This window comes from Drosophila navojoa, chromosome 5, assembly GCF_054131105.1.
Source record: "Drosophila navojoa isolate 15081-1374.11 chromosome 5, UAZ_NAV_1.0, whole genome shotgun sequence".
In the NCBI taxonomy this organism is placed as follows: domain Eukaryota; kingdom Metazoa; phylum Arthropoda; class Insecta; order Diptera; family Drosophilidae; genus Drosophila; species Drosophila navojoa.
Window position 1 is genome coordinate 9723669 of NC_142893.1, and position 20267 is coordinate 9743935.

General features: G+C 40.0%; 3 protein-coding genes across 3 annotated transcripts in view; 2 read left to right on the plus strand and 1 right to left on the minus strand.

Annotated features, from left to right (window-relative positions):
- LOC108653075 (uncharacterized) overlaps positions 1 to 20267 on the minus strand; it is a 102113-nt gene that overhangs the window by 30992 nt on the left and 50854 nt on the right. The gene's annotated exons all lie outside the window — the stretch shown is intronic.
- LOC108652747 (uncharacterized) lies at positions 126 to 1303 on the plus strand. Its single transcript, XM_030383504.2, has 2 exons — positions 126 to 724; positions 806 to 1303. Exons 1-2 carry the CDS (start codon positions 596 to 598, stop codon positions 1301 to 1303), a joined length of 627 nt encoding a protein of 208 aa, XP_030239364.2. The 5' UTR covers positions 126 to 595.
- On the plus strand, positions 2026 to 2662 carry LOC108652748 (uncharacterized). The gene is made up of 2 exons (XM_018102944.3): positions 2026 to 2091; positions 2156 to 2662. Exons 1-2 carry the CDS (start codon positions 2026 to 2028, stop codon positions 2654 to 2656), a joined length of 567 nt encoding a protein of 188 aa, XP_017958433.1. The 3' UTR covers positions 2657 to 2662.

Here is a 20267-nt window from a genome sequence, read left to right on the forward strand (position 1 = left end):
CCAACGCCATTGTCAATTTTTATATGAAAATGACCAAGCATCACATGCATGTATGTGTGAGTGCTAAAGTGTGTGTGTGTGTGTGTCTGTGATATTGTTGTTGCTTATGCTTTTGTGTTGCAGCCACAGTAACGGCTGCTCCTGCTGCTCCTGCTATTTGTTCATGCTGCTCAATTCCAGTTAAGAGATAAAATTTTTATGACATCACTTTTCTTTTTCATTATTTATTTGACCGAACAACAACATCGACGTTGCACAGCGACTGCCACTGCTGCTCCGGCTCCTGCTGCTGTTCCTGCTCCTGCTGCTGCTCCTGCTCCTGCTTCTGCTGTTGTTACTCCTGACAATCCGCTGCAAATGATGAGCAACGGCGCCTTGGGAGTTTATGAACTTTATGTTTATTGAAGCCATAAATTGGTAGTGCATATGGCTCTTGCTTGCCGTTCGCCCGGGCGTATACGTAATATCACGTACTCGCTGCATGACGCCAAATGTCATGAGGCAACCAAGCCCGGCCAGTATTAACAAATTCGCAATTAGCTGCAATTTGCACAAATTAAGCATTTAATCAGCTGCAATCGGATTGTGGAGTTGCATGAAAACACATTTAATTAATAGCCATATAAAAGGAGGGCGTGTCACTCGAAATGGACGAAAAATGAAGTTGTTTCTTATAGTTGTGCTATATTTGTTGCAGCTGCAAGTCAATTTGTCCAGCAGCTGGGTAAGATTATGACAGCATATTTCAGCTAAAAGACAACTGAGGCTACAATCTTTCATCTACCTCTCCCTCTTCCTCGCCAAGGGCTTCTACAAGTACACCGCCTCAATTCTGCAAATTGATGTCTTGCCGCACGAGGAGGAGCTGGTTATCGATTTCAGCGACTTGCACATTGTGGGACGTCAGCGCGCTCTGAATGGCAGCATTCGCATACTCGAGGATATGGACTCAAAGACCCATCAAATGTCTGTGGATATGCTCAACGATCCGAGCCTAAATGGCCAATGGAAGGCAATGATATTCGCCATGCCGCTCATCAATGTCTGCTATGCAATGCGCTTCTTCGTTGGCAGCTACGGCAAGTCGACAATGCAATTGGGCGTGAACACGAATGTGCCGTTCGATGGCACACACTGCCCGCTGCCAAAGGGCACATACTTCACCAACAATCTGCAGCTCAACACCGAATCGTGGCCAGATGTTGTGCCGTACGGCGGACTGAGAATAAATTTGCGCTTCTTCAAGCATAATAAGCCAGCGGGCGGTATGAGCATTACGATTGATGTACAGAAGAAACAATAACAAATGAGCGATTGATTGGTTGACCTGAATAAAACATAAATATGATTCTGAATAGTAGATGAATGTGAGAATTTTATTCAAATTTATCAATAAATAAATGCAGGGTTTTATATTGAATTTAATTAAATCAAAGCTAAATAGTCAATTTAAATATTTAATTGACTTTCATTATGGTTAAAAGGGGTTGGCTAAAATGTCTGTAAAAGGCAGCAAGAGGCAGCTTAAGAGGATTCAGAATTAGCAGCATCAGTGCTCTAGCCCTGCCTTTGTACATACAGAAAATGTTAAGTTAACAGCAGAATGGCGCTGCCTTAACACAGCTCTGTTAAACATAACAGCAGCCATAACATAATGCAGAGATAACATCGCAATTTGAGTTTTAAATATGCAATTTCAATTAAATGAAAAAGCTAGATAGTCCAGCCTCAATTACACCTGTGACAGATGTGAAAAATGAATAAATCAGCAGCGCTTATGTAATTAAAACTTTGTATGCCATAAAGGCAAATGAAAATATTTTAATAAGGGCTAATGGGGCAGCGTTTAGGCATTCGAATTTACTAATTAGTAGTAAATTGCAATTATATCTGCTTGCAATTGAGCACATGAAATTGATGCCAATCTGCGATATTTTTGTAAAAACATGTTCAACATTTTAACATTTTAATGAAGCGCCGTATATATATGAATGTATGCAAACGATTCAATTAGCGAAAGTCGAAATGAAGCTGTCAGCAGTGCTAGTGCTGCATTTACTGCTGCTAAGAGCTAAGCTATCCCTGGGTTGGGTAAGTGCACGCAGGATGTAACTAAATAATGGGAGTGTTTAATGGGCATTATAATCTCCGACAGGGCTTATACATGTTCACTGTGAGGATAACGAGCTTTGAGTCTTTGGCTGGCCTCGAGAAACATTTGATTGATTTTCACAATATTAGCATTGTGGGCGAAGATCATGCGCTCAATGGCACGGCTCGCATACTGGAGGACATGGATCCGAAGCAGTTTCAAATGTCCATCGATTTTCAACACGATCCCAGGCTCAGCGAGCAATGGCGTCCGATGATCCTCTCCGTGCCCATCGTGGACGTCTGCACGGCAATGCGTCTGTTTGTGGGCACCTATGCCAAGACGACGCTGCGACAGGGCGAGAATACAAATCTTCCTTTCACGGGCAACGAGTGCCCTTTGCCCCAGGGCGTTTACTATGTGCAAAATCTGCTGATTAATACGGAGACCTGGCCGGACTTGACGCCCGTCGGCGGTCTGCGGCTCAATATGCGTTTCTATAAGCTCGGCAGCTTTGTGGGCGGCTTTCGACTAACCCTACACGTGGAGCGTAAGCCGGTGTAATCTCAGGGCCAGCCCTTGGGGCACCTGTAATAAATAAAAGCAGCATTGTTGAACTTGACTTGAGTCCGCCTATTATTCCATATAACCATCATATTGCAAAGAAATACACTTATATATGCATGTATATTCGATGCTATCAAATGAATTTGCTCGACAATCTGCAAATTTTCACAAATGGATCACATTAAAATACACTAAAAACCCATTAAATTCGTATAAAATCCCATTTTTGTGCATTTAATGTCATAAATCACAAAATTTCACAGCACATGCATTAGAGTACCACACACGTACACACACACACGCGCACACACAAAGCCAGACAGGCAACAACACACACACACACATGAAGTTGGGGCTTAGTTGCTGCTGACAAAAGCCAAACAATGCGAATTGTGCGTTGTTTGTCGCCAGTTTTTGGGCCTGTATCCTTGCAACAACAACAACAGCAGCAGCAATAACAACAAGATGACCAACAACAACAGCAACAACAACAGTGGCTACAGCAATGCGAACAAAATGTATCTGCTTAGGTCCTGGCTCCAATTTCTGACCCAAACGTTCTGCAATACCCAAACCGTTTGCCAAATGGGGCATATTTAGCGAAAAAGATAAATTTTGTATAATATATTATAAAACAATTGATATTTAAATATGATCGAGAACTAGAAATAATAAGCTACAAATAGATATAATTGAATACTAGATAAATCCATTAAATTCAGGGGAGATAACAACAAATTAGTTTGCATATTGAGTAAAGTTTTTTGTACACAACTTTAACATTGACTTAACAGAGTGAAGCTGCCTTAGGTATTATGGCAAAGCTTGTTGCTTGTTTAGTTTTTTAAATGTTAAGAGTTTAAATTAAAGAAGAGCATATGATTTAAAGACATAAACTAGATAAGCTAGGTCTGATTGAATTATAAATATAAATCAGATTTCTAGTGTTTGTCGAAATTTCGTTTCTGATTTAGTTGGATAGATAAATAAACATCACTATATTACTATAATTGATTACCATAGTAATGCCACAGTTTCTAGTTTCAACAACGCTATACTTAATCCCTTATACCATACCCTTACTAACAGAAATTTCCAAAATTTCCCGTCGCTAACTGCAATACGCAAACAAATAGAGCTCAGGACTTGGCAGTACACAAAATCCATATAGAATCAGTACACTTCAAACATTACTGTACTTATTGAAACTTGTTTACTCTACATTAGTTAGAGCTACTTGTAAGTAATACTATTTGTATTACATTGATTAGAAAAGTTAGCTCAAGCACACCTTTAGCAATGACTTTCCCAATAAATGAAACACAAATAATATTACTTATAAGTAGTTGGAGCAAACATATCAAAGGCTAACAGGTGCCAGTATATGCGAGTCGAGTCAGCCCGAAACTTGTCTGCACCGCTCGTATGCTGTGTGGGCGTATGTGACTGGAGCTGCTGTGGTCTATCTCTCTCTCTCCCTCTCTCTCTGTGTGTATGTGTGTGTGTGATTTTTCATGCAAATGCAGAATGTCCCTTTTTTTGGCTTTGGCTATTGCTTGGTGTTGTGTTTTGTGGTCGCAAAGCATTTAAATGCCGCACATTAATGCAATCCAGGCTGGATTTGCAAATGCTTCTGCTACTCCTGCTCCTGCTCTGGCTACCACTCCTTCATTGTGGCAGCTCTATTCATTGAGCAATAAAATCGAAAAGCACCCAGTCAACAACATGCGATATACAACATATACATATATGTATATGTATATGTATATGTACATGGAGACATGTGTACACAAATGTTTTGTGGCCAGAGCGAACGAAATTTGTTCGAGGCAAATTTCATTGGCATTTGATTTGATTTTCTTCAGCCCTTTCTATTTCCATGCCTGGGCCACCTACCAATGTAAAGCAATGACACATAATTAATTGATTTGACAGCAGCTGGCAGCACACAGCAGGCGCCAAATCCTCTAAGCCAGCAAACAAGTTGTACTTGGGCAGAGAGAACAGCTGCTGATGCCGTGTAACCCGGCACTCACAGCGCAGCAAGCTGTCATAAAAACTTAAAAACAAAATAGAAAGCAGAGAAAAACAAAATATATATTAAACTCTGTGAAAACTCACTTAACCAAAGCGCATAAATGTAAGAAGCAGCTGCAGCTGCAGCTGTTGCCGTTGCCGTTGCCGTTGCCTGCTGCAGGCAGCAGCTCATGTTTGCCAGAGCCCAGACACGTATATGTGTATATATAGAAATGTATGTAGTCTAGGCAACAAAACACTTTGCCAACAAGCAGGTAACAGCAACAGCAACTGCAACAGCAACAATAAAAGTGAAAAGTGCATTGGCAAATACTATAAACGTGTCCGTCTGCAACGTTCCTTCCACCTTACCCAGCAGTAAAGCTGGCCATATTTCTGAGCCCACTCCTGTGTCTATATGTAGTCCATGTGTGTGTGTGTGTGTCTGTGTGTTTGCTGTACCTGCTCAGACATATGTTTTGGTTAGCTACTCGCTGCTCTGTCCATAGTCGAAGCACCTGCACGGCGCTTATTTGGCTATGGCCTATGAATAATGGCAATGGCAATGGCATTGCCTGCGAGCCTTCGAGCTTATTGTGTGAATTATTAGCGCTGTGTGTATTAAAATGCAGCTCAAGCTAATGCACACACACACACACACACAGAGACGTACTCAATGGTAAATGAGAGAGGTAGAGAGAGAGAGCGCGCAGATAAGGATTCTAGTTTGGCCCACGCTGCGTATGTGCGATGTGATTTACAAGCCAAACTATTCGACGGCGCATTTAATGTGTGCGGCTTTATGGCCACAAGAGTGTTTAACAGTTAGCTGCAAACAGCTCGAGCAGCTGCCAGCCAGCCAAAAGCACACAAAAGCCCATAAATAGAACCAAATACATCTATATATATGTATGTATGTATACATACATATATCTCTGTCTGGATATGCCCTGGACAATTCTCATTTGATTATATTTCTCTTTGGCTGGATTTAATCTGCTCTTGGCCCAGACCTTATGGCAGTTGGCTAAACGTATTTGAATTATTTAATTATGTTTACTAAGCATTCGCAAATTGCAGATTCGAGATTTGTAAGCCGCATTTAATTAAAATTTAAGCATTTGATTTAGTAGAGCCAAAAATAAATAAATTATATTCAGAATTATGGAAATTACGAGATGAAAAGCTTAGGTCTATAAGTAAGTTCTCAATTTATATTAGCTCTATAATAATATAATATAATAAATATATATATAGAAATTAACAGACTTTTTTTTTTAACATAACATTAACAACATTTTTTATTAAAGGATTTATTTAAAAAAAAAAACCCTGATATAGTTTTATATTTTTCTATACCTATAAAATTTTTTTTTATTGAAATATATTTACACATATATTTTTTTTAAAATATAATTTATTAATATATACTTTAATATTATATTATTATTTATATTTTATTCTCTCTATAAGCAAATTTAATCAAGTGCTATATTTTTATTTTTAATTTATATATTTTTTATTATATATTATTATTTTTTGTTTTTCTAATGGCCATCATATTTGATCCATTCCATATCAATTTCTTTTATCCAACAAATTTGCACTTCGTCTGTGCATTCGAATATATAAATTGCTATCTAAAATTCTCGTCAATTATCCCGACTTTAAATACTAAAATAATATTAGCTCAACAGATTTTCGGGAATAAAAACTTTTGCAAGTAAAGTTTTTGTTTTGCTTTTATGAACGAGAAATGTTTGGGTTTTTGCATATGAAATTTATTAATTCATAGTCAGGAGTTTTATAACTCATTTATAGTGAAACTGAGTTTATTTTTATTGTTTTATGCTTGTTCTCTTTTTTTTTTCATGCATCAGCACTAAATTGAATAATCCAAATTTATGTATAGTCGGTGCAATATAGAACAACCGAAATTGTCTTTCATATCAGTTCCATTAGCATATTGTGAATAACAATTGTAAATATATTTATTATTTATTTATATTTAAGCATTCATTAAGCGTATTATTCGCTTTTAATGACAGTGTCTAAAGCCGCTGCTGCAAGGGGCGTGGCCCATTTTAATGAGGCGCAGATTCAGCGGCTGGCAGCTCCTTGTTGCTGTTGTTGTTGTTGTTTGTATTTATTGTTGCTGCTCGATCGACTTTAATTAAACTCTGCATTATTGGGCTCCGTTCTAGACTGAGTAAATGACATGGGTCTTGCCTATGCTGATAAGAAATCAACATCTTTCGCCTGTTTACGCTGCGTATGCGTAATGTAATTGATGAGTGTACGCAGCGCGTGTGTCAATGTGTGTGTGTGTGTGTGCTGTTGTTGCTGCTGCCGTTGCTTGTGCTTGTGTGCAGTGACCTGCATTGCTGTCAGTCCGCTTGGGCAGGCGCCACTTCAGCGCTGCCAGGCAAACAGGAAACGGATGCAAAACTGTGACACAGGAAACGCAGTTGTCGGCGTCGTTGCAACTGCAACTGCAACTACAGCAGCAGCAACAGCTACAGCAACAGCATCAGCAACTGCAACAATTAAAGCGATAAAAGCACAAAATGGTCACATTTCAGCAGCGTTAATCAGCAGCAGACGACAGCCGCATGGATGCGGATATGAGCAGGAGCAGCAGCAGCAACTGAGAGAGAACTCAGGGAGACGATGAGAGGATACAGAGTGGCGGGAACGGACATTTGGAATGGCAATTTAAAGCCACTTGGCAAAGCCTCAGGCTCATGTAATGAGCGCACTTGGGACGCAGTGCAGCGCCAGCGGGCAACGCTGGGGCCTGGCCACATGATGACACACATTTACCGAGCGGCGTTAACGCTTAATGGCCGCAACGAGCAACAATGCACTGAGAGAAAATATTGAGTGTTAACAATTGAGCAGCAGAGCAGAGACAAGCAGACATCTCCTAAACTTTTTCCTTTGCCATAATTCTGTTAATCTATTATGAGTTATACACCCTTTTCTATATATATTTTAAAACCATTTAACGTATATATGGAAGACTTGAAGAAATAATTATAAAATTTGTATTGGAAATTATGACTTTTTGTCTTTTTATTTACAAAAAATCTGAAAAATTATGTATTTATTAGCAATATCTCATTATAAAAAAAAAAACAAAAAAATTATATTTATTTCACTTTCGTGAATGAGTATAAAAAACCTGATATGAGACATTTTCGTTCGATTTAACTTCATTTTTCTGATTTTTATAACACTTTTTATTAAATTTTAATAAGCCTTGATTGAATTTTAAAAGCATGCCAAACAGCTTTGCCCATTTTCGCAGAGTGCACTCGCATAGCTAAAGCTCGGACCATAAAATGCAGCTTTAAGTTTGGGTAAATTAAGGCATTTAATTGATTGGCCAGCTTGATACCGGGCTGCCTGATTGAGCTAATGGACGAGCATTTTACACAGCACAGCACAGCATGCGAGTCTAGTGCAGTTGGGGTCTACACTAGCCTAACAGTATATATGGCAGCGCATCGCATCGCATCGCATCGCATGTGAATGTCGCCAGGCTCTTTGTCTTGCACGCCAGTCAGCCACTCAATTAAGTGCATTTGGCTTTGATGTACGGCAAATGCAGTGGGTGGCCAACAGGGTGGCGGCCAGGTAGGCAGCAGCAACAACTACTCTGGCCACGTAATTCAATTTTATGGAGACTATCAAAATAGATTGCTCAGTGCGAGCCGCACAGAAGAGGCTCCATGGAGCTGGCAGTGCAGAAACCAAATTATAGCTGCTAAAGCATAGAGGGTAATAAATTAGAGCTGTCTACTCTTTAATTAGAGCTAATTGACAAGGTGAGTTGCTAAAAATCCCAAAGAGGCTCAATTGGTAAAAAAAAGATGAAGGCAAAGAGAGAGCTGGTGAAATAAATTGTTAAAGAGGTAAGAAACAGAAATAGAATTCTATAAATTACCAAAATCAAGCGTAAGGCCATTGCTTAAGCTGTTGAGAATCGCATAGAGAGGCGAGTAACAACAGCAACAGACAAAAAAATTCCCTGCCATACCAAAACTAGCCCAAATATGTCTTAAATTTGGAATCAATGGACTCAATGCTTTCACTTTAAGCCACTGAGAGTCTCATAGAACTTCCCGAAAATGTCACTCGAAATTGGTTGAACGAATTCCGGCATGTGACCAAAGCAGGGCTCAATTCAAGCATTAACAGTAGAGATCTGTGCATGAGCCTGGGCCACAACGAATTGTTTTTGATGCCAATATTTGCCAACTGTTCGACGTGTTCTATGGAGCATAACGTATACGACGCATTGGTTTTGCGTGCTTCCATGGCACACATTTGGGCACCTAATGCAATCAAATGGCATTTGAGGCGCAACAGCAGCTGAAATGCGAACTCCAAAATGCAAATGCAGTTAACCAAATGCGGAGACACACAGAGATTCGCTAGCTCTCTAATCCATTAGGTGCTTTTAGCCTGATAAACAGCCTGGAGAGAGGGAGCGAACAGAGAGAGAGAGAGAGAGACAGAGAGAGAGGGAGAGAGGGAGAAAACCGCACTGGCAACAGCAGACGAGGCCACAAAAGCCAAACGGCATTCACAGAGTTTCGCAACATACTCGAATTTTTATTACCCAACACTGGGTATACTTATTTTGCTAGGAAATCTGAAGCGCAGTGAGTGAGATAGAGTCAGAGAGAGAGTGTGCAAAGAAGAGAGAGGACAGTAGGAGTAGCAGATGAGAAACTTAATAGGGCTTTAAGCAGTCTAAATTTTAGATCTATGTGAGCTCTGGAATCATGATTCGAATTCTTTTCGTTTCTCAGCAACATTTGTCGTTTAAGCTGTAAAATTTGTTAAACATTGTTGAGAATTTATGTTGAGGGTTACGCATAAACGACGTAAGATATACGACGCTAGATTTTACTGTGCAATTGCTGTTATTCATGAAGTTTACGCCAATGCCTTTACGGCTAACTTGTATATAGTAAATGCCATATGAATTCTATGGGAATAATCGGCCATTTATATATGTTTTATATACCCTTTCATGCTGCCCAACTGCCCGCTTTTCTCTTGACTATTTGATATGGGGCTTTTCGCGTTGCGCCACACATTAGCGTTGGCTGGAGCTGAACAAAAGCGGCCGCTGCGCCGCCTGCAGCTGACCAAACGCTGTCTGAGTTTTGTGGAATTGGGTTAAGCGTCGGCCACAAAAGCGGGGCAGGCAATGGCAAACGGCAAACGGCAAATGGCGAATGGCGAATGGCGAATGGCAACGCCTGACCACCGAGGCATGCATTTTAATTGCAAATTTCAGGCCAAAGAGTGGTAAGAAATGTGAAGATTGGTGGGTGGATGCCGAGTGGGGGGGTGGGGGCAGCGTCGCTGTACTGCGAATAATTTATTTGAGGCGCTTAGCACGAGATTAACGGTAAATGTAACCCAACCAACGAACCGGAAATGGATTACGTAACAGCGGAAGTCGAAAGTCACACGTAATTTAATATCACGCTGGCAATTTACGAGCGCACAACACACACAAACACACACATGCTGAAGAGCCAAAGAGCGAGCAGCGCGAGGGCGTGGCTGGTGCTACGTATTGACTGAATGTGATGGGGCGGCGCGGGGCTTGGTTGCTTGGTAATTGCATCTGTCGTCAGCGACTGCAATTGGCAATAGAATTTAAGTTAACGGCAAGCGAAAATTGCCAAGCCAAGCCGAGCCAGCCAAGCCAACCACTTTAAATTCTGGCCAAAATTGACAGCTCATGTTGCCACGGGCAGCCAGCAGAGCACACAGAAGAGGAGCAGCAGGAGGAGCAGGAGGCGGTGCAGATGGAGCGGCAATCGCATATGCTCTGCCATATTTATACGGACGCAGCACGCGTCGCGTTTGCTCCCTGACAGCGTTGCCAGGCATTTTCATCACTCAACTTTCAAGTTGCCCTCGTTGATCAAACCTTTTTATTTATTTTTGATTTGCTGGCAGCCCGGGGCAACCTTAATTGGCTTTCGAGGCAAATGTGTTTCAAATCTGATTACACACATGTAAGCATTCGTCCAACAAGCTCATAGCCCAAAAATCTGACTGGGCGCGTCCGTCTGTCTGTCTGTCTGGGTTGAAAATTCACGCTTTTTCATTCTGACCGTTTAACCAAATTCCCCAATGCCCAATTCAGCTCGCATTTCTTTCCGTCATTAGCAGCGCGGCAAACTGTTTGCTGGAATGCAACTCATGTTAATGTTATTAACAGCTGTTGATGTTCGCCAAGTTAATTAGAATGACCTTTGCCCTTTCGTCAGTTACTGACCTTTCGGTTGTCGGCGCCAAAACAACTACAACAACAACAACAACACCAACAGTAATAATAACAATGAGAGCTGTTAACAATTATGTACAGATTTCAGCCGCCATTGTTTGCACAACTTATTCTCAGACTCACACACACTCACAGATGTACACACACCCATATGCAAATATACAGGCACTTCCAGTTCCTGTTCCGCTTGTCAGAACTTCACGCTATGCGATTTGTTTTGGGTTTTCAATACTCTGTAGCTGTAGTAGAGTTTCAACAGGCTATGCTTGTTTACAGAGTAAACATAGACTGTTGAGCGATGTAATTTAGTTTGTGAGTAAGGAAATAATCAAAATTAATCGCTCAGAGCCCAATTTCCCTACAGCGCAGAACTTTCGCTCAGGGCAGAACTTCTCTGCAGAATTCTCTTTCATGGCAAAAGCTCAATTCAGATCAGCATTCCCTTCAGAGCTGAATTTCCCTTCAGAGTGGAATTTCCCTTAAGGGCAGTACTTTCTTGCAGGGCACAATTTCGTTACAGATCAGAGTTCCCTTCAGAGCAGAATTACCCTTGTTGCTGAACTCCCTCTCAGAATTTCCCTTACATTTTTGCTGCAAAGCTCATCTTAGTTCTCTTTCAATTAGCATGCAGTTTTATAACAGCTATCTTCTAGTCGTGCACTCCCTGCGTTGCCAGGGCATTTTGCGCCGCTCTCATGATATGTAAACAACATAATTTGAATGCCGTTTTATTGGCGAAAGCCATTTGTATAAACATATATACACACACAAATATATATGTATATTTGAACAAGTGCAAAAAGTATGGGTTTTTTTATGTGAGGCAGTGAACCGAAATTTGAAATCCACAATCGAAATTTCACAATCCCCAAATGGACAATTGCAGCTGCAGTCAGGCGTAACCCGCTAGCAGCGATAATTGTTTTTTGAAGTGTCCGCTGGCTAGACTTTATTTATTGTTTGCGCAGCACACACACACGGACACACATAGGCACACGCACCATGTGACAGTGACAGTGGTTTAGTGTGAGTGAGAGAGAGAGAGAGTGAGAGGGTCAATCCATTCTTTTTTTTACGGCTGCAGCTGACCGCGAGTTCATCATCCTGCGCCACGCCCCCACGGCGGCTGCATGTTTACCAAGCGTGTTTGTTTGTTTGCCTCTGTTTGCTTTACATTCTCAGCAATTTGATTGACTTTTTCGCTTTGAATGGATTCAAAGCGTAATTAATGCAGTTTTTTTTTTTTTGCGGCATGAGGATTTTTGTAAAAATTGAAAAACTCTTTGCAAAATGTTGGGAAATTTTTGGCTGAACAGCTGGCAACTTATGAGCGCAACTTGTTGGCCAAACAGCAATAAAATAAATTGCGCCAAGTGCTAAACAAAAACTTGTGGCACGCCCCCCCGCCTCGCTCCGCTCAGCTGGCAACTTGTGTCAATTGTCATTTGCTCAGACTTTGCCTTTTGTCCCTTTGTCTTCTGGCAAGTTGTTGTTGTTCAGTTCTTGTTTTATTGCCCGCTGTTATGCTTATTATTTATATTACAGCAGGCACAGCAGGTTCCCTTCTGGCCTGCTTGGAGGTGTAAAGTTATTTGATTTGCCTACCACCCACCCGCCCACCCGCCCGGCCCGCCAGCCACATTTTATGAAGTGCTCGCAGCGGGCTTTACAATTTGTTTGCACTTCTTTCTAATGCCAAAGAGAGACAGGGAGAGAGAGAGAGAGAAAGAGAGAGAGAAAAGTAAATTCAGTGAGCTGTAAACGACAAACGGAAGTTGAATTTCCGACAACACAAAAGAGCATAATATAGCACTAGATATGAGCAGCGCACAAAAATACATGAGCTGCAATTTTGTAAATTAAATTCGCCCTGCCATACGAAAATATATAAAAATCAAGAAAACAACAACAGATAATAGACTGCGAGCGTTTGGCACTTGGGCACTTGGCTGGTTGGCTTTAAGCCTTAAATAGGCGCGCACAATTTGCATATCAATGAGCCCCAGGATTATTATATGTGTTTGCATATGAATATAAATATACATGTACATACATACACATATATACATGTGTATGTGTGTGTGTGTGTGTATTTTGTTATGCATTCATATATTCAAGTGCATATATATTATGATGTGCCGCAAGTTCGTTTTGTATTCCTTTTCGCATTTACATTTGCATTCATTTCGATTATTATTTGAAACACAATTAAATAGAAAAGCAGCTCAATTCGACTTTATTATAGAAATAACTTCTGTTCAAGGCACAAAGGGATGTATATAATATTTATTGCTATGTAACTTTACATATGTTAATTAACATTTTAGCATTTATTTGCGTTATAAAAGATTTATATTTGAAGATAAAACTATGTATGTCTATGTATGCTATATCTGTAAGCCTATTGGCTGCTACATCCAATGGGAATAGGTAAAAATATTGCATTATAGCCATTCAAGACTTAAAAAGAATTGATTCTTTTTTTTAGAAGTCAGAAAGGAATTTTCCATAATTCAATTTCAGGGACTCCAAAGATCTTCGAAATATGACTTTGCATATATTTCTTAAACTGAACTCTGTACAATTTACTATATTACTTCTATAACATCAGCAGGATAGCTCTACTCCCAAAAGAAGTTTACTTGGTACAAAATTAATTGCCAAGAAGTGCGCTTCAATTTATATTGTCAATACAACTAATTGTTGTTCATGCATAAGGAAAAGCTCGTAATGTCTGACAAGGGCGAGTTTAACAAAATACCTCTAATTGAGTTACCCATTCAAGAGTCTTAAGAGTGCAGCTGAATGCTGCCTTTGCCTTTGCATTTGCCATTGCCTAGTGCTCTTTCAATTTATATTAAATTCTCTGTTATTCGTGCATATTGATATCAATAATAACATTGTGTTTTGCCCAGCAGCTGCTGCTTTTTGCTCTCTCTCTCTCTCTCTCTCTCTCTCTCTCTCTCTCTCTCTCTCTCTTTCGTTGCATTAAAAATAGTCAAGTTGGGTATTTGGTTTCACAAAGGGTAGAGATAATTTATATATAATTGATTCATTAAGCTTGCTTGCAAATATAATTAGAAGCGCTATAGCCAAGGTTCATATTCATCATCTGCTTGCCTTAAATACTACATCTAACTCTTAATTAATGCTACTAGCTGGCTACTCCTAGCATAATCATGTTTCTCAGTGCCTAGGGTATCTCCTAGTCATGCACTCCCTCGCCTAGACTACGCTTGCTTACATTTCATTTCGATTGCCAGCCAGTCAAAAAGTCTCCGCTGCCCACTCACTGCTGCCTCAGCTGGTTCTATTTATGCGTCCGCTGCTGTTGTTGGCTTTCATCTCTTATTACATTGTGCACAAATGCAAAGTACTTGGACTGGACTGAAGCTCTAGCTGGAGGTCTCATCGTAAGAAGTTAGATTGCTGCAACTGAAACTGTTGCCAAAGTCGCCGCAAAGTCCGTCGCTTGCAATAAATATTTATGAAAAATTATATATAATATATACGCCTGCACATAGACATACATATGTATATATTTATTTATATATATATATTTATTTTACTTGTTTCTTTCTTTAGTATTTTTGTACTTTGCATTTTGGTGTTGCGTTTTAATCTAAATGTTAATTCGCTTCAAATGAATCAGTTAAGCAGCGCAGACGGCAAACGTTGCGTATGCTTAATGCCAAATTCAATTTCTTTGCGCCCTATGTGTGTATGTATGCGCATGTGTGTGTGTGTGTGTGTGTGTGGGTGGGTGAATTAATTGAAGTGCGGCGCATAGCAAAATGCTCCCAAGGGCGCAATTGGCGCGATAAACTTCAAGTGCTGCTGCGTTTTCAAGTCAAACAGAAGCATAAAAGTAAAATAAATAAGTAAATAAAAAAAAAAACAACCCGTCGAGGTGTCGGATTTCAATTAAGTCTACAATGTTGCGGTTAATTGCGTGATAGGTTAAAGCACTTGAACTTGGGCTTAAATGTCAAAGTCTTGGCGCAAATTGCTCCACAATTGGGCGCGGCCAAACAATTATGAAGAAAGAGCAATTGCAATGCTGTCGAAGTCCTTGCCTCTGTCCACACACTTGATTTATGGTTCATGAGCCGTAATTAAGGCCATCATTGGCTCTTTGAGGCCATCCTTTGATGCAACAAATTGAAATAAATTGCCGAAAGCTCGCATCGAATCTCATATGCAACGGCGCTAACGAACTGCCGATTGGCTGACTGCCTGACTGGCTGACAGCTTCTGGCAGGCCAGGACCTAGCTTTTCCATGTGCAACCGCCAACATGTTGCATACACGTTTATTTTCGGCTCGGTTTCGGGTCACGTCACCTGCGGCATGTTAAACAAAGCGAACGAAGAATTCGAGAGTCGCAACAGCCGCATTGACAGCCAAGCCTTGGCAACATTTATCAAATTCGCAATGGCAGTCGGCATCATCAATAATTGCACTCGGTCTGTCATGTTATTTAAGCGCAGCCCAAAACTATTGATAGAATATCGGCGATTCGCCAAGGACTTTGGCCATGGGGCATGTACAACTGTTGTTTACAGCATCCAGGCTGATTGATGATCCAAACTGACCAACCTACGAGCACAAATTCCAAACAAATCATTAACCAAATGTCAAATGCTCGAACATTTGCATTGAGTAATTGTTTTACCAATATTCGCATACAACAAACATTTTCACGCCCACTTTGGATAATATGATTGTGGATTTAACGATTTAAACAAAAAGTTAGTTAAATAAAATGCGAATATTTAAATATATCCTCTGTTTTGCTTATTTCCCGCAACATACGCTACATACATACAACTAAGTAAAGCTTTCAAGTACTCACATATGCCTTCCAGTCCGGCTTTTTCTCTCTCTCTCGGTCTCCCTCTAAAGCTTTTTGAATGACTCGCACATTAATTGCTTGCAGAAAATAATTTCCAATAAAAGTCTATTTGAATATGTCAAAATTATAATGGTTATACACTTTGTAACACAATACAACTACATACATTTCACTTTGCACTATTTTCATTAATTTGACCGCATTAGAATATAAATTTAATTTACATACACGTAAAGAAACGCAGCCGATCAAACGCAGGAGCGCGGCAATGCAATCGAACAAAAGAACGGACACGCACAGACTAAATTGCCCAATTCCACTCACGCTCGCCCCTGCGCTCACCAACAAAACAAGACTCAGCCGGTAGTCATTTTATACACTTACTCTCTTTTCACCTTCTACTTTTGGCTGTACCATAGCGGGATCCTGAGCGCATGGAATGAGTGACCTCTCCCGCTCTTCAGAGTCACTGCTGCTGCCCATACATTTCACGGGATCAAGCGCAACAACAATAATGACGTGTCAACAGCGCGGGCATAAATTATTGCCCACAAGTGAGCGCGCTCCCTCTCTCTATCGCTCTCTGTGTGTCTGCGTTCCTTGCTCTTTATCTAAATGCAGCTGGGACATTTGTGTAGCCAAAAAAATGCTAATCTTTTGAGTGATTGCTCTTATAACATAGATTTTTTAGCTTTTTTTAGCTGTTTATAAAAGAAGACTAAAAACATGTATAAATGAATCAATAATTCGAATTTAATACGAATTTAAATTTGTAATACTTATATACTATATCTAATAGCTTTTACAGCTGCCAATATTTTAAATCCCTTTGAGGAAGCTCTACATTTGCTATCATCAAATATTTAAGGCCATTTTTATTTCATTTTTTAATTTGACCCATTTCGAGCTGGCTGCATAAACATAAATTGCAAATTGGAGCAAATAAAGTTTTTCCTGTAACAATTTTTTATGCATTTTGTTTGACAACGAGACCCAATCATCAAAATCCCTCGTCCGTCACATCATTTCTAAACAGGGCCTCGGGCTGAATGCTTTTAATTTGAGTTTCATCTAGTCATAGAGCCATAAACGTGGCCATCTGCTGCACGAATAGAAATATAGGGATTTATGCATATATATGTACATATAGAGTATATATATACATTTATGTCCAATAAGGTTGCCTGCGGAAAATTTGTCAACTATGCGGCTGGAATAATGTGCGCAACTTTAAAACAAGCGAATTGTGCGAATAAATGGCATAGATAACTTTATGGCCAACAGTGCACTTTGTCTAACCCATCAGCCACACACATACAGACACACACACACACACACATATGTGCATAGAGGGAGAGAGAGAGCGACACATAGTTGATAAAGTAGAGGTCGTTGCGGGGGCCAAATGTAGTTAGCCTTCGGCTTTGGCATGCATTTAACATGGAAAGGCAGCGACCGGGTGGAGGGGAAATGCAAAGAGAAGCAGACAAAGAGAGCGGGCAGCCGGGTAGCTGAATAGCTGTGTGATGCAGGCCAAGCTCGTGATGCCATTGCAATGCGCGCTCTCTTCTTCTTTTTTCTTACGGCATATGCATGTGTGTGTGTGTGAGTGGGTGCTGCTCACAGCGGCAGTCGCAGCTACGTGACATGCATAGCTCATTGCTCCTGGCCAGAGAGCATTGGGCAGAAAATATTGCAGTTGTGATATGCTTAAGCTGCCAGTAGCAGCAGAGAGCGAGAAAGCCAAAGAGTGGCAGGCAGGGCGAGTGAGATAGCGATCTGTTATCCCGTTGCTTCTTAGCACAGTTGCTAAAGCAAAGTTTTTGAGGTGCTAATGAAAATTGCGCAACTTTTGCGCAAATCACGCAACGCAACTTTTAAGCAGCAGCCGCACAAATGGAAATTCAGCTGCTAATTGTATGCTATGTGGGCGTGGCATATATTGTTGCCTCCTCGCCCTCCCCGCCCATCCTCATTTGTGTTTTTGGGCGCATACTAACAACAGCGCGAGCTAATTAGGCACCTAGCCTAAAATAATTTGCAGCTCTTTAAAACAATTTAAGCGCTCGACTGCTGAAACTGTTAAAGCCAAATGTTCAAGCTAAATGAGTTTCCATGTAGCATTGAAGCTTTATGGCTATTCATTTGAGATGCCTCTAAAGGGAGATGTTTAGGGTAGAGGCTGACAGATGATAAAAATAAAAGCTATAGGGAAGTTTAAAATTTAAATTATAAACAAAATGAAAATTGTAAATATGTAAATAATATATATAATATGATAATATATATAATAAAAAAATATATATAATATAATAATAATTTCATAAAGAGAGAAAAGAATGTTGATAAAAAAATGAATTTAATACAAAAAAAAAATATATATATATATAAAAAATTAAATATATTAAAATTATAATAAAAAATAAATTTTCTTAGTTCTTTTGTAAAGTAATTTATAGATAATATTACATCTTTTCATGAATTCATGAAAATAATGCTATAAACTCTCTCTCAGTATTTCTTGGCTAAGAGATCATCTTTCCTTTTTTCCTTCAATTATTTCCCCTAATAATCAGATTTCCTTGTGGCTGTGCTCATAGATAGATACAAGGACAAGTGTTATGCTTACCAAACTAAATGTCTACTATAGCTGTAAAGATTCAATGTAAACAATAAAATGCGAAATGTTTTCAGTTTTCTATCACGCATACGCGCTGTTGTCTCTATCGTGTCACGCACTAGCAACAAGCACGCAGCACATGCTACTCTCTAACATTACAATATGCTACATTTTGTTCTGTACTTTTTTGTTGGGTAACAAGCAAAACCAATTTGCAGCAGGAGCAGCAGGAACAGCAGGAGAAGCAGTAGCAGCAGCAGCTACGGCAGTTAATTTTAATTACGCACATGGCAGTTAATGTTGCGACACGGCGTCTCAATTTAGACACCTTTTTTGCGAGGCGCACACAGCCAGAGATCTCACTCTAATGCACAGCTGCCAAAACACAACATAACACACTCACACACACTAGCACACACGCACGCACACGCACACGCACGCACACACACTTGTGCACAAATTGCCATTAAATGCGCAGAAGGGCGGCGTTGCCAAAATGAATAAACGACAATGGCTTTTGCGGCCAACTGCGTGTGTGTGTGTACCCTTTATACATATGTATGTATGTATGTATGCTGCGCTGTGCTGCGCTGGCAGCGTCAATCGTTTCATTGAAAGCGCAGCGCTTCAGGCAGCCAAAGGTAAAAGAACAAAACAAATTAATTTTGTTCAGGTGTGTGGCCAGGTTGCCAGCTATAACTTTGCTCATATGTGTGTGTGTGTGTGTGTGTGTGTGTGTGTGTGTGGAGTGGGTGTGGAGTGGGTGTGTTTGAGGGCGTGTGTTTATGACTATGTAGCTAAAGCCTGAAGCACAACTGTTACGCACTCAACATACTCACACACACACACACACGCTCACATATATACACGCTCGAGCAAAGTGCACAGATGCGTGTAAGCAAATGGTTTATTGTAGTCCTCCAGGGTTTATTTCAATTTTGTCATAAAGACTGCAAATGCATTAATGTATAAATATATACACCTATACATACACATATACTCACACACATACATATACATATGTGCACACTTATGGCAAGCGTGGCTGTTAATGCCTTCCTATAAGCACGAAAATTTGTATATACTTACCCCATATGATCTATAAACGTATGACTAAGAGCCTTTCTTTATGGCCTTATGTATGCTTTAGGGATAATGTACTTATGTATATGATATATTAATGCGCCTTTTTTTTACAATAAAAACTGGTATTTGTTATGAGTGCGCAGGGAAACTATTTTACGAAATGATATATACATTTTATATAAAATGTGTATATGCTTATCATCTGAAAAAGTAGTTTATCGTGTCATAAACTTAAGCTGAGAGATCATTTCGTTTGGTATTTTGGTCTAAAGAGAGGGATTTTTTAAATTTACCAGAAGTTCTTAACCTCTTTAAAAGTCTAGACCTTATAACTTAGGCATTTCAATATATATAAAGTTGTCAGACCATTTCGAGTTGATAATAATATTCTTATAATTCAATATCATTATCTAGCGATTCTATCACGCAACCAACTAGAGTTGATTTCTATAGGGTAACTTCATTTCTTGCAGTTGATTTTCAGACCGTTTCTTGGCATTTTCCCGGCGTCCGCAAAGCTGTTGGCTTGGCGCAAAAGTGAAATATGTTTTCCTTGGCACACATTTGGCGCATTAACCAAAAATTACGTTTCTGCGTTTGCTGGCGGATATTAAAGCCAAGTTAGAAGTGCAGCGGAGATGAGTTGAGGCTGGAAACAATTATAAACGCATTGAGAGAGAGAGAGAGAGAGAGAGTGAGAGAGAGAGACAGAG

Bases quoted from the DNA above. Each gene is read 5' to 3' on its own strand.
- LOC108652747 (XM_030383504.2), top strand. From the start codon at position 596: ATGAAAACACATTTAATTAATAGCCATATAAAAGGAGGGCGTGTCACT. The intron at 725-805 runs GTAAGATTATGA...TTCCTCGCCAAG, and splicing joins TCAATTTGTCCAGCAGCTGG to GGCTTCTACAAGTACACCGC.
- LOC108652748 (XM_018102944.3), top strand. From the start codon at position 2,026: ATGAAGCTGTCAGCAGTGCTAGTGCTGCATTTACTGCTGCTAAGAGCT. The intron at 2,092-2,155 runs GTAAGTGCACGC...AATCTCCGACAG, and splicing joins CTAAGCTATCCCTGGGTTGG to GGCTTATACATGTTCACTGT.